A 15,049-nucleotide genomic window follows, 5' to 3' on the forward strand; every position below is an offset into this window, starting at 1 on the left:
GGCGTTAGTCAACTCTGTCTAAAAAGGGCCTAATTGAAGCAATTTTCGAAAGTTGGGATGCAATTGACACTTTTTTAAAAGCGGGTACCTATTTGACACACTAGCCCCAAACTGGGTACTATACGAGTAATTAAACCAAAAATTAAATAACAATTTGATAAAATTAAAATAATTATATAAAAATATATCAAATATACTTTAGAAATAAACTACAAAATGTCATAAAAAAATATATAATAATTTAAAGAATAATAAAAGTAGGATTAAAGTGTGTTTTCTTGAATTAGATATGAATATTCACGCCAAATTGAGATTGATTTATATTTTAAAATTTGATATATTTTGGTTGCTAAAACTTTAAAGATAAATGAATATAATTATTTTAATTTAATTAAATTGAATATTTTTAACGTCTCATATATTTTCTAATTAATATTGAAGTGGAACGTGTCAAAGTATACAAACATTTTAAATGTTAATGTAAAGTAAAATATTTTAACACGTTAAAAAATTTTAATGTAATTAGATTAAGAAAACTATATTCATTCATTTTTAAAGTTGTGAAAACTAAAATATATTAAAATTTCAAATATACACAAATTTTAATTTCACATAAAAATTTAAAAGACTAAAAATATATTTAATTTAAAAATAATATAAACCAATTAATACAAGAATTTATAATCAATTCAAATAATATTTACAGAAACAAATAGTTTCATTTATCATCATTTTTATAAGGTAAGAGAATTTCCAATTCTTTCGTCTAACTTTCAAGTTATCAAAGGTTAAATCATGAAGGTGACAAAGATAATAGATGTACTCAAAGTAGAAAAGAGCAATACTTATTCAGAAGAATTAATTTGTTATCCTATCTTACAATCCATCTTATTAATTTTGTAATCAATCATTTAATTTTTATTTTAACTTAGTTTAATATGTTGACATCTCACTTTTTCTTTTATAATTCTTTAGCAATATTAAATAAGAATAAAATATTAATAAAATGGATTGTAAGAAAGAAAGGGATAAGAATTTAAACGGTTGTAAATGCTCACCCAAGCATAATAAGACATAGGTGCACTCCACTAAATTGCCAACAAGGGTACAATTTTATAGCAGTAACTTCATTTTCATGGTCCCAAAAGCCAGAGATAGCGTAGTAGCAACAATAGAGAGGTACCCAGATTCCAGAAAAGAACCAAAACGCGCTTATCGATGGAATAGTACAATAAAGTTTTAAACTTAGGAGAGACAAGCAAAACCAGACTGGCCATTGGTGGTACTAGTTTTCCGAGGTTGTCACAAGTCCATGGGAAAAGTGAAAGAGCAACCCACTTCACCAATCAAACCATCTTCTTCTTCTTCTTCTTACGTTATACTTCTGCTTCAAATCATGAGCAAAAGGAGAACCTGGGTATGTGTTTTTGTGCTTGTTTATGGCTTGCTCTTCACATCTTCCTGGAACATTCTCAAGTCCATGATTTCGTGGTACAAGTTGCAAGCTGAGTCATCATCATCATCATCTTCTTGTTGGTGGCCTGCACTCTCTGCCTCGCTGCTTCTCGGAGCTGTTTTTGGGGTTCTTTCAATGGTGGCAGCTTTTGCTGTGGTGGTGCCTGCGGTTCTGGTCACGTGGATCGCCATAGTGGTGTTGTTGGCTTTCTTTGGTAAGCCTAAGAGGACTTTGGTTGTGGAGGGAAGGAAGATTACGAGGGAGATTTTCAGTTTTGTGGTGAAGGTTTTGCTGAAAGAAGGGAATATAGTGGCTGCTGTTTGTGCTGTTTTGGGCTACTTTGTTCTTGGGAGAACAAATGGAAAAGGTGTTGACTCAATTGCTTTAGATTAAGTTTCATAATTGATTTTGATTCTGAGGTTAGTTTTTAGGATTTGGGTTGGTAAAGTGTATTGATCTCTTTATTTTGCATTGATTTAGATTAAATTCAGATTTAGATTAGGTAAAGTGTCTTTAATGAAATTGTTAAATTGTTAAATATCATTACCTCCTAAACTTTATTTTAATTTTTAATTATAAAAATAAATGAATATAATTATTTTAAATGTAGTATGTACATGTGTTAATTTTTTTTTACATGTTAAATAATGTTTGAGTAATATATTTAAACTAATATGTATTCAGTGATATAACCAATTCAAATCAGTTTTTGATACATCAAAATATTTAACATAATTAAATTAAAAGATTTTATTTATTTATTTTTAATATTTAAAAGTTAAATTATATAATTTGGTGTAACAACAAATTTCAATTTTAAGTTAACTTAAAAAATAAAAATATATTTAATAAAAATCTTCTATACTCGATCGGTGTAATGACCTTTCTGTCTTATTCTTTGTCTCGAATTTTTCCAAAGATTGGTCTTGTTTGTTTGTCAGCAAACTATTTTCGTTCAGCAAATTGTTACTCTGAAAATTTGAAGCTTTGATCATATACTGAAAAAAGGAAACTAATGAGCTACAAAGTTTGAGAGTGGACAGTGCTAGTGTGTCAATATTCAAAAATCAAATCAATAAGACAAAGCTTGTTTCTTTTGTATTTTTGTTGAATAAGATAAAGTATAAAGCATTCAGAAATAGTTACTATTGGAGGTGAATTAGTGGAATTTAGTTGTAATGTCCTTAGGAAAGTACAATTAACAGTGAAATTAATTCTAAATCACTCAATGATATATAAAGGTATATCTATCTCTATCACTCAGCCCCTGATTTCACCGTTGATGCTAACAAATTACTCATTGCAAGGAAACATACAAGAACACTTGGTTTACAATGTGTTGTTTAAAGAGATGAAAATGTGAAGAAAAAAGTAAAGACCATTTTCTCATTTATTTAGACGAATGAAAGAAAAAAATAGAAATAAATTGTATAAAAATGTGTCCAAATTAAAAATATCTACATATTTAGCGTAGAAAATGTGATCTTCTGCTCCACCATTGTTTAATATAAAACTGTTTCTATTATATTTTTTATGTTAAAAAAATACTATTTTTCAAAAAAGGTTTATAAGAAAAATAGCACTCCCTTCCTCCCATGTTTCTAATAACTAGAGATGGGAGAAAAACTAAAGCCATATAAAAGGACAGATCAACAACTCAAAATGCTGTAATCTAACAAAAAGAAAGAGATAAGAATAAATTTCAATTTTTTACTGTCTAGAATGAGAATGGACATGAGATGAATTTAAGAACCTCATATAGGCCAATATAACGCAAAAACAAAAGAAAAAGTGGGTCTAAACAGATTTAGCTGAGGACTTTTTTGCAGTAACAATCTGGAATATACGAAGGCCCCTGCCAAATGCCTCGTTGAAGAGAATCCTAGTTTGCATGGGCTGAAACCCAGGCAACCATGAGAGCAGAGCCACAGGGACCATAACAATGATCCCAAATAATGTATCATATAAACGAGCCAAGGAAACAACAACATTCCAAACTATGCTGTGCTGCAAAAATGGCCTGAATACTTGTGCAATCAGTATCATGCCCCACCCTGTGGGAATGAATGCCACCAAGCTAGTAAAAATGTCCATGAACTTGAATTTAGTGAATTTCATCAACACAAGTATCAAAAGTATGGCAAGAACTATCACCAAGGACTGGACCAACCGAAAATACAGGTGCTGTTTTGCTTCATATTCATTCCGGGAATAAGCCACCACCACATAAATCCCGAACACAAAGAATACATAAATCCAAGATACAAAGTAAACACCAATGCTGGTACTTCCCGCAGCTATGTCTAGCCGGTACACAATACCGTATTGGAATATTAAGAACCGTAGATCTAAAATTATCTCAAAAAGCTTTCCCCAAATTCCAGTTAGCCTTAGATGATCCTGTTCTTCGTACCACCACCTTTCCCAGCTCTGTTCAGCTTTAGCAAAGAAGCCTTGGCGTTGCCAGATCCAGTTCATAAACTCGTCAAAATCACGCACGGTTTTCAGCCAGTCAAAGCCACAAGGATTGAACAGAAATGGTGTCATAATCCATGATGCAACTAAGAACCAACTGGAGAAGGTCATGGCTATGTAAACAAATGTGTCAGTTGCCACAGTACTTTGTGTTGAATAAACTATTAGTATTAGCCCCAGTTCAATTGCTTTCACAAAATGGCTGCGAGCATACAGTCTATAGTTTTCGGCAAAACTCTTGTGCTCTACCACAAAACCACGACCTGTGGCTCGGTATTTTGCCCCACCATGCAGGATGGTTCTTCCGAAGAAGTGGCTACGCGTGCCCATAGAGAACGTGTAGAAAACTGATGAAAGTTGGAGCTGCATGGTCAAGAAGTCCCATACAGATTGAAGGAACCCTTGTTCAAGGGAATTCTCCACAATCATTGGAAGGGCAGTGAAAAGTCCAATTTGTACTATGAACTGTTGACTCAAAATTATACTAAGTGCTTTATTATTGCTTTTTACTATAGCAGCTTCAATACCACTGAGAGCAAGCATTAGCCTGCCCCACAAAAATGCATATACTGTAAGAACAATCATCATTGTGTTGAAAAAGAACCCTACTGTAGTGTAGAAGAATGACAACATCCTAAAGAAATCTAGTTTGTGACCCAACCTATACACATCTCTGCTTAGGACTTGTTCCCCATTTCCACTTGCAACCTTTGCTTCAAACATTGAAACTTGGTTCAAACCAACATCTCTTCCCTTTCCTACCTGAATGTACTCATGATGTGTGACATTGCCACCACGAAGTGTACAGTTAAACCCTGCAAAAATGTCCTCGCTTATGTTGATCACTCTTGAGGCTTTGCTAATACCACCTCTAGTTATGAACCAAAATCTGTCAAACACATCTGGGTGGCCATAATGCATTCGAACTTTCAGAGGGTTTGCCAAAACCCTTTGTCCCAAGGTGACAAAACTCATTTCTTGAGCTGACATGAACCATGCAAGAGAAGAAACAGAAGCAGTGAAAATGTGTTCTCTCACTCCCAAGATAGTGGGTTTCCTGATACCATAGTAGTACCTGTATTCTTCCAAGAGATTTCGTATTTTAAGTGCCTCCTCGAAGTAGTTATCCTGGTTCATATCAATGGTCTGAACTGCATCCCCGCGAGTGAAGATTATGGCGTGGTTTTGATTCTCTGGCTTTCCTTCTCCAAGTTTTATGGGACCTGGCAGCTTCACACGGTAAATTTCTACCTCCTTTTCCAATTCTCGATCATACTTAGCAAGAACAGAATAATACTCCTTCTCATCACTTCCAAAGGGAACCTCATCAACATAAGCAACTCGAAGGGCTTCGTTGTTTTTCATCAGATACAAAATTTCTTCTGCACGGGGGTCCTTTCTTTCTTTCTGAGCTCCATATATCTGGCAAGAAATCACATATGTGAATTTCATTAATGCAGTCCCACAGTCATGGCCTTTGAATGACAATCTTGCTGAACTGTTTTCTCTACTTAAACTCATAGGGGAAGATAGTGACTTATTGGAGGTAGATCCATCTGAGTTGTCTTGATTCAGTGAAACAAGTTCACGTGTTCCTTCTTGAATCTCTACTTCAGATGCAGAATCCAGAAATGCCAAAAGCTTGAGGCCCTTATAGTAGTACATCATTCCTCTAACAGTCCTTGATAGTGTCTGGCCTCTATAGGATGCCCAAGACCTCAAATCTCCAAGTTTATCAGTCCATATATCACTTTCATTCTTCATCCCCTCCCTCCTCATCCTCTCCATAAAATTATTCCACTCATCATCATATATAGTCTGCAAATAATACAGGGTTGATATCCCATCTTCGTTCCCAACTCTTAGCTGTTCTTTACTGTAAACTACTTCTTCACTATAGTAAGGTGTTAGAACACTGAAAGCCATCATTTTCTCTACCCGGGGGGCATGGGGCATCTTCATAAAAAGCGAATTAGTAAAGAAAGTAATCCTTCGTCTTGCTTCAAGATTAACTGGGACGTTTTCCATTGAATCTCTAGATGTGAGAATAGTAAGCAAGCGTCGAATCTCTCTGTAGAAATTCTCATTGACAGTCTCAGGCAACTGAATGGCATTCTCGAAAAGTAGAACTTTAGAAGAATCTGGATTTTGTGGAGCCAAACCGTCCTCCCTAAGTCGTTCAATATTCCTTCTTTCCTTGAAAAAATCTCTGACAACAATCTCATAAAGGGCCTGAAGGGTCTTAACCATTTGGCTAGAATCTGTTTGTTTCTTGTTCAATAACTCCAAAAACTTTATCAACTTGATATGGAGTTGGAGAAGTGCAGTGGTTTTGAAAACTTTAGTAAACTTCCCGATCTCGAGAGAGTGATCAATTTCTTGAAACAGAACCATCACAATAGAATGTTCTTCACTGTTAGGTTTGATGATCTGAAGAAGCAAGTGTTTGATGCAATCGTAGGTTTCTATGACAGCACATCGCCTAAATTCATGCTTGCATATCTTACTCCAAAGCCTCTTATCAGGAACATCAACTAACTCTTTAGCCTGGCTGAGCGCCAGTAATAACTCATTGCAAAGAAGAAAACATGGCCAACGAATAACCCTTACGTTCCAAGAGTTTTTTGGCAGCTCCAGAAGCTCAACCTCTCTGTCAGATATGATGTCCTCCTCCCTAAAACACATAATTACCTCATTCCATAACAATGCAAACTTATTAGCCTCTCTCTGATTAGACTCAAGCTTCATATAAGAATGACCAAACCCGTACCGTAGCTTCATCCTGTGAATCACATCCTTAACTTTGTTACTCAATGCTCTGCTTGCATTCAACGACTGCTCCTCTGGCATTAGATTAAACAAAACTGCACTAGCGAAAAACTGAAACCTCAACTTCAGCTGTTTCATGCTTCGAATCTCGCCCAAGTGTGCAAACAACCCCACATTCGCCCCAACCAAAGATGAATATATTGAATACCATATTTGAATATCCATCAGATAAATCAAAATAACCGGAAGCCACAGTAATCCGAGAGCAAACCAAATACCGTTTCGAAAAAGCTCATGCCACAGGTAATTGATATCCTTAAGGTTCAAAATCATCTTCGATGGACCAACCATTGGCCTAATCTGCAAAAAGTAGCTGAAACAAAACTTCGAGGCCAGAACCACAACCCAGAACAAGGTGTACCCAATGTTGTCCGTAAGACTTTCACTCAATCCACGACCAACGAATGTCCTACTTTGAAACCACCACGACAACATGAAAAATACCCTCCAATCCTTCTTCTCAATAAAATTCCTGACCCAAGGAAGAATAAGAAGTACCAAAGCCAAAAGCTCCGGAACCATGAAAACAAAAACAACCTCTAGAAATTTCACCAGCCGTTTGTTTGCTTCAACAGACCAATTTCCATCACGGTTTCTCTGTTCCCATATTTTCTGATAAAAAATGAAAAACACAATGAACCATGCGGCGGCAACCACGGCTTTTAGCACCATCTTCATTCCAAGTCCAATTTTCTCCACGGAAACCAACCTGCTATGACAACATATACGTTATATTACAACTTACAAGTAAGGCTCGCGGGATAGATACATATATGAATGCATGAAACGAAACAAAGGAAACCAACGATGTTTCAGACCCAACGTTACCTCCATTGCATCACTATATCGAGCAAAGACTGCAAAAACCTGAGAGCACTCCACGTGAAGAAGATGGTTAAAACCCGAACCTGCAAGTCACGATCCCTCAATGCATGCCAAGGATAGCTTTTATCCTCCCATGCAACAATCAGAGCAGCCTGAAGGAACAAAACCAACATAACCCAAAGCCTATGGAAACTCCTAAACAAGTTCCAAAACGACCGTCGTTCCACAAACCCGATCTTCCTAACGCGCTTGTCGAAGAAACCACTCCCAATATCAAGAGGCCACTTGAGCTTCTTAAAGCAACGTTTATCCCAGAAAAACTCGTTTATGTCATCGTAGTTTCTCCACTTACAGTGAGGCACGGTTCCGTTCCTACTACTCTCAACCTCGGAGAGTAGGACTCGGTAAATCGGTTGCACCACGCGATCGAGGAAGCTTTCCCGGTGAAGTGAGGCTTGATGGAAGTTGTTATCGTCATCATGGTTTTGTAGTAATTTGTTGAGGTCCATGGCCATGTGGTGAAAGATGTAGGAGAGGCATTCGGGGAGGAAGCGGAGGTTGGCCGCCTCCCCCCAGATGAGGAGGTAGAGGGAGACGTAAAGGAGTTCGAGGCGGTGGTTGGACGAGGAGTTATTGTCGGAGCGGTAGGAGATGTTGACGGCGGGTTTGACAAGGAGGTAGGAGCACCAGGAGGTGTAGTTACGGAGGAGTTTGGAACGGAAGGAGCGGAGGAGGGTAGCGTCGAGGGTTTCTTGGGGAGGGGAGAGGCGCATCTGGGCATTGGCGAGGTGGAGAACGAGGTTCTCGCGCTGGTTTCGGACGTTGTCGTTTTGGAAGCCAAAGAAGAAGCCAAGCCAGTCCAGGAGGTCCATATCAGGGTGCCATTGCGAGGGGAGGCGAAGGTCGCCGACAGAGCGAAGGGCGGCGACGGCGGCACAGACCTCCGGGAAGCGGAGAGAAGGGTGGTCGATGGTAGGGGTGTGGAGGGGGAGGATGTTGTATGGGTGGTCGGTATCGTCGTGGTGGTGGTGCTGATGAGTGTAAGGCATGTGATGGTGAAGAACGAGGATCTACAACACACTGAGCTTGTTACGCCAGTGTCACGGTTAGCCCAAAACGACAGAAGACGGGTTAGTTTGTTATAAACTCTCATAAATTATTTATTACATTTTCGCAATAAATATATAGAATTTGGTTAACATATTAATACACTTAATATATTTATAATCTAGCTTTTATATATTTTATTAGTTAGTTTTCTTTATTTTGAATCACATTAATTGTTAAGCTTCTTATTTTTTCTATATATTTTTACTAAAAATAACTCTTAAACAATAACCAATTTAAATCACAGTCATTATAATAATCAATTTATAAAAAATATTATTAAAATAATTATGGTTACAAATAAATATTATAATTAGTTAATAAATTAATTAGAAACTAATTTAAAAATTAATTTCTTTGATAGGAAAAATTTTGGTCTCATTAATGTTTAGTAACCAATTTTTTTTATAGTCTAAATCTTGGTAACTATATTTTTAAAACTAATTTAAAAATCAATTATAATTTTTTATTTATAATAATACTTATTTTAAAAATTAATATTTTTTATCGTCTAATTTGGTATCTAAGTTGGTCTTATCACTAAAATATATTATAAATTATTAACGAGAGATTATCTTTGTAGGGTTTTATCTCTGTGCAACCCAAACTTAGGTTTACATTTGTTTTTTAATATATATTTTGTTTTAGACAAAGATAAAAGAACAAGAATGTCAGGTAGAAATAAAGCGAAAATATCATTAAAACAAAGTAAAGAATGAGATGTGAATTTTATATCTATTATAAGTATGGATTAATTTGTAGTGGATGCTACAAAACCAGAGATGGAAAGAGAAGAAATTTGCATGTTGGTCAATACAATAGGGTCCAAAATTCATACTTCAAACATACATACAAACACTGCATGCAATGTGCATGGTAATTAAATTCTAATGTTGAATCTAATAATTTTTAATATAAACAATTTTGATTAATCGTCGCTGTAGACAAGAATTACCTTTCACAGGTTGATTTCTAACAATTTAATTTCTTTATGAACAAATGGATTCGTATAATTCCATTCACGGAATCAACAATAAATCTTGTATAATAATCCTGATTTCTAAAACACGTTATATTACATCCAAGTTTAGTATTACATGCATGATAAAACACGCAATGTTTTGAGAGTTTGAACAGAGCATCCCACCATTGTTCAAACGGTATATGCAGTAGAGGCACTTCACCCTGACCATCCCCTCTGAGGATTATGCACCTTCAACCGGTCAAGTACAGAATTAAAATCAATATGCTGCTCAGTTTCTTGCATCCTCTGGATCGTGCTTATCACGTGATCACCTCTATATCCTATGCTCACAAATTTCTCGATCAGTTCATTGTTGGGATTGACTCGAAGAAATTGTGACTGGCTAGAATTCTGAACCATAAAATTATGTGGTGCAGAGTTGTGAAGGGAAGCACTAGTTGGAGGATATCCACCTTGAGCAGTATGAGAAGGTTGTTGTTGTGACGGATAATGTGATCTTGCATTCTCACCATCATACACCGTGAAGGAACTAGCAGGAGGATGAGTGGTGTAGATCCCGCTAGTTCCATACACATGTGGTTGTGCTGAAAAAGAGCCCTTCATGTGTTGGAGCGTAGGTTGTTGGGGAACTGTTCCACCACCTCCACTGTATCCATGTGGTAGAACCTCACCATGGCTGGGTACTTGAGGTGGAATCCCTGAATAAGAGAGTTGCATCGGCATGCTGTTCCGTGGTGGTGGTCGTAGTGGTAGTGGTGGTGTTTCTGTCGGAAGATGATTTGTAGCTTGGCTGGTAGAATAAGGAGTATAAACATTTGTGACAGGGGGTCTTACTTGAGACTGGATTGAGGGTGGTTGGGAAGATTGCACATCCACCTGCTGTGGTGGTAACTGTTGAGGCCATTGCAATTGTTGGTGCTGTGGCTGCTGATACTGAGATAACTGTTGCCCGGGTGGGGATTGGGTTACCGGAGACGATGAAGTTGATGGTGGAATTCGATAGTGTGGATCACACGCCAAATATTGATTCCAAGCTTGTGGATTGGAGGGGGTAGGCGGCATCAGATAATGACGAGGTTGTTGAGTCGCTTGACTCACATTTGGGGGTGGCACTTGATGAGGTAAGGCAAGGGCTAACTCTAGGTTGTGTGTGTCAGATGCATTATCAATTCTTCTTGGATCAATGGAAGAAGGTGAAGATCTCTCCTCATTAGACTGTGTATGGCTTGAGGAAGATGATTCTTTACGAATGAGTTGAAGCTTGGCTAATTCTTTCTGAGTCTCTGCCAGCTCTTGCTTGTCTCTCAAAATTTGCACAGACCTGTGTACCTACATCAACAAGACGGTTAGACGTGGACTTTAAACCTAATTCAACCGTACAAAATCAACTTGTAGGATGAAAATTGCTCTCGCTTATATATATATATATATATATATATATATATATATATATATATTGCGAATAAATACATGACAGACTTAGGTTTATTCTAAAAGTTTCTGCAGCCAACCATAGGATTCATTTTACTGTTTACCATACAGGATGCGAACACATATTGTAGTTACTCATCCACCAGAGAGATAGTTTCTAACTCTAAGACAAATCTATTAATCAAGCAGATTAAAAAAACGGAGAAATAAAAGCTAACTTAAAGGACATTGCAGATTCTATCAATTAAAATTAAAACTTACTTCTTGAAGGTGTTTATCAAGAGATTTGAGTTTTGAATCTGCCTCTTCATGATCACTGTTTAAATCAGATCGCATTGCTCCAATTGATTTGTCAAGATTGTAACAATATAATTCCAAGTTTGACAGCCTTGAACTGATTCCCTCAAGAAACCGCAGAAGGTTATCGGTACATGTTTTCATAGTCTTCTCAACAGTGACAATCACATCCTGGCTCAAAGAACCCTCGGACGAACTATAGGCAGTAGCAGGAACTGTGGATGTTTTTGCCATCCTCGATGCATGAAAATCCTATAAAAAAGGCAAAATTTGGAGATTTGAGATACACTTGAGGACACATGGATAGGATCTTCATATTACTATTTGCACAAAGCTACCCTCTATCATTATTCTCACTGCTAACCAGTTAGCCTCGTCATTCTCGCATCGATGCCTAAAACTGCAGAACACTTTTCCCAACTCAAACCACATTAGAAACACACATTCTTAATTTTATTCTCGACGAACCAGTCGGTATATATTTATTTTCATCGTGGTGTTAATTAACCAGCTCATGCATCCATGCGTCTACTCAACAAAAATAACACTTCATTTCATTGCACTAACATGCTAAAATAAAAACAACCAAAAGAAAAATAGATATAGCAATGAAAAAAACAGTCCCCCACCCGTGGTCACAACATAGTGCCAAAAATGAAAACTTTCCCAAAACCATAGCCATTTGTGCATACCCAGATTTGGAATTTTCCTTTAAAGGGCGAAAAACGCAAAGTCAACAAGGAAAACCGTCACGGGTATGTTTGTGTTACCTTGGCGGTATCGATGTAAATGCCGTTAGAAGAGCCGTTGTTGGTATTATTGTCCTCGTAGGAACATAGGATGTCACCAGAAGTAAAATCAAAACCCTTGGAAGCACCGTTGGCGAGACCCGACGGTAAAGACGCCATGAACGGAGGTGAAGGCGGCGGGTGAGGTTGAGAGAGAGAAAGAAAGAAGCTTTGTGTGAAAGATATAGGAATCTGTGGAGCTGAGATGGAGAGAGTGTGTAACGTTGCTTGTCTGCTAAAAAAGGAAGTTTCGTTTGTATTTGAAAGATTAGGTGAGATGAGAATTAAAAAAACGTGGTACATCACTATTAAATTAATACATTAATGGAATTAATTATTCATAGTTTAAGAAATGTAGAGTACCATCTTTTTGACTGCTTCGTACGTATATCAAGAGAATAATTATGATATTAGCACAAGTTAACTATCCAAAAAAATTGATGGTTGAGTTCAAAAAACACTTCATTGTAATTTGCCATGAAAAAAATATGAATTACCAACTTTGAATCATAAGAGAATTGTGTAAGTTTACGTCTCATTAAATGTTAAATACAATGGAGAGTTACCTATAAAAATATACATTATACACATATTATCTTATATCATGCTTGGTTTATAATGTTTGTGACATTATCTTATCTTATATGTGTCTGAATTATAAGATATTTCTTAAATTAAAAAAGTTAAAGAGTGTTGTATACGTGTTGCATGCGTGTTGGTTGTGGCTCGGTTCAAAGTATTGTGAGAAGAATTGATTAAGCATGCCACGTGGTGCCGTCTTCACACGCCACCTATCTTCTACTCCAAAGGCATTGATTAAAAAATTATGACAGATCTTTTATCGAAAATTAAAAAATTATGAGAAATTTTTTTATCAAAAATCATAAAATATATTTTTACAAGAGAAATATTTTTGTTGAAAAATATTCGTAAAGACCACAGTTTTTCCTGATGAAGATGAAAACAGAACCTTCTCGAAGATGGCAGACCATATAATCTCGAATCTTGACCATGGATTCCATTCCACACAAAAAAAAATGTTAACATATGTGAGGAAAATATACGTGTTAAAATTTGAGTCAGGAAAATTTAGGTTAATTAATATCAACATATCTGAAACTGAAGAAAAAGTAATTTATTATCATTTTTAAGTTAATTAAAATCTAAACACTTCCTAAATCAAACTGTTATTATGACTGGGTAAAAGTATTATGTCAATGATATTGTATCTTCGCATTTCAAAATCTAATGTGTTGAAAAGAATAATAATTAAGATTTTTCATTACTTTTAATTTCTTTGATGGAATATCTTCCTGCCTAATTAAGTATTTAATTTTCAGTATATTCTATGAGTATATTTTTTTTTATTTTTAACAAAATATGATTTACGATTTAGTCAACTTGTATGATTGACACATGTTACTCTACCTATCTGAAGTTGAGAATTATGACATTTTCGATATTTATAGAAAAATGCTAGTAATATATTTGGACCCATTTTTTTATTTCTTTTTTCTTCTTCTTGCATTATATATAATAAAAGAAAAATTACTAACTGAATAATGTGAAAATTTACTAAAATAATAGATGTGAAGAATGTCATGAGAGTGTAAAAGAAAGTGGGATGTGAATGTATGAAACTCCTATATAATTAATTTAAAATCTGTGAAATCATATGTGTGCTTTTCTCTTTCTTTCTTTTTTTTTTCTCTCTTTTTTCTTTTTTTTCCATCATACTCTTTTCTTATTTACATATATATATATATATATATATATATATATATATATATATATATATATATATATATATTCATTTTTGTTTTTTAACATTTCTTTTTTTCTTCAACTATTTCTCATATTTTTTTGAAAATGTTATCAACGTTAAATGTATAGCATTTTTGGTCCTGTCATTTCAAAAATAATATTCTTTTAATTAATTCACCTTTTAAATGTTTTATGTGATATCCCAATAGATACTTAGAAAATTAGTATTTTTCAATTTTTTTTTACATATTATTCGGTACATAGATTATTGTGAAATGAAAGAAACTATTTTTCATTATCATTATACTTAATATAACATACTTAAAGTTGTTTACTAGATAAGAACCCGAGACTTCACCAATACCAGACTAAGACCAAACAATACTGGATTTTCTAGGTTTGGATTTAGCCTATGTTTGTTAACGGTGCTTTGTTTTACTCTTTCTTTCCGTCATCTTATCCCATTCATAACCTGAATACATCCATTTATCTTAAATTTCAATAACTAGAAATAGAATTATTTTAATTTTATGAGCTAAAAATATTGAGTACGTTCCCCTGAAAATATAAGACTTTCTCTTATAAAATAAAAAAAAAAAAAAATTAACCACTTACAAATTGATAAAAGTTTCTCTACTCTTCCTTCAACTCATTTTATTTTAACTTTTTTTTTCTTGCATCTCATTTTATTAATTGCACCCCATACTCTACCAGTAAAAAGATGAAAATATTCATTTCAAAAAATATCTCATATGTTTCTGAAAGCTTGTTCAGAAAATTTTGTTCCGAAACACATTTCATACATTTTGAAAAGCTTTTTTCCCAAATCATATTCCAGAAATTCTATTATGGAAATTTCGTTCCAGAATTCACGTTCCATAAATTTCAGAAAAATTTTGAATAAATAATGCGAAAGTTCCTTTTATGAAAGATAAACTGGTGATTTTAAAAATTATGAGGTACAGAAAGAAAAAGTGTTCTATTTTAATCCAATACACTAAAGTTTGGGCTTACATTCGGCTTGTCTTTTAGCCTGTAATATCATTGTTTCATTCGTTAGTGACAATCTCTCAGCAACCTATGTATATAAAT

At 35.1% G+C, this 15,049-nt stretch overlaps 3 protein-coding genes and 1 non-coding gene across 4 annotated transcripts; 1 reads left to right on the forward strand and 3 right to left on the reverse strand.

The window, feature by feature from the left end:
* The first annotated feature begins 1,086 nt into the window (after positions 1 to 1,086).
* On the forward strand, positions 1,087 to 2,068 carry LOC114184068 (uncharacterized). Its single transcript, XM_028071304.2, has one exon. It carries the CDS (start codon positions 1,313 to 1,315, stop codon positions 1,847 to 1,849), a length of 537 nt encoding a protein of 178 aa, XP_027927105.1. The 5' UTR covers positions 1,087 to 1,312; the 3' UTR covers positions 1,850 to 2,068.
* A 1,107-nt stretch (positions 2,069 to 3,175) lies between these two features.
* Positions 3,176 to 8,715, reverse strand: LOC114184717 (callose synthase 12-like). Its single transcript, XM_028072027.2, has 2 exons — positions 7,589 to 8,715; positions 3,176 to 7,469 (listed from the first exon to the last, which is right to left on the reverse strand). The coding sequence occupies exons 1-2, from the start codon at positions 8,632 to 8,634 to the stop codon at positions 3,254 to 3,256; spliced, it is 5,262 nt and encodes a 1,753-aa protein (XP_027927828.2). The 5' UTR covers positions 8,635 to 8,715; the 3' UTR covers positions 3,176 to 3,253.
* On the reverse strand, positions 5,530 to 5,610 carry LOC114186373 (small nucleolar RNA J33). Its single transcript, XR_003605033.1, has one exon. It is a non-coding gene; the product is annotated as a small nucleolar RNA J33 (small nucleolar RNA).
* Positions 8,716 to 9,643: 928 nt separating the features above from the next.
* On the reverse strand, positions 9,644 to 12,431 carry LOC114186219 (uncharacterized). The gene is made up of 3 exons (XM_028074258.2): positions 12,176 to 12,431; positions 11,370 to 11,657; positions 9,644 to 11,006 (listed from the first exon to the last, which is right to left on the reverse strand). The coding sequence occupies exons 1-3, from the start codon at positions 12,311 to 12,313 to the stop codon at positions 9,873 to 9,875; spliced, it is 1,560 nt and encodes a 519-aa protein (XP_027930059.1). The 5' UTR covers positions 12,314 to 12,431; the 3' UTR covers positions 9,644 to 9,872.
* Between the last annotated feature and the right edge of the window lie 2,618 nt (positions 12,432 to 15,049).

Source organism: Vigna unguiculata, chromosome 5, assembly GCF_037176805.1.
Source record: "Vigna unguiculata cultivar grain cowpea cultivar isolate G323 ecotype 2 chromosome 5, ASM3717680v1, whole genome shotgun sequence".
NCBI classification, from domain to species: domain Eukaryota; kingdom Viridiplantae; phylum Streptophyta; class Magnoliopsida; order Fabales; family Fabaceae; genus Vigna; species Vigna unguiculata.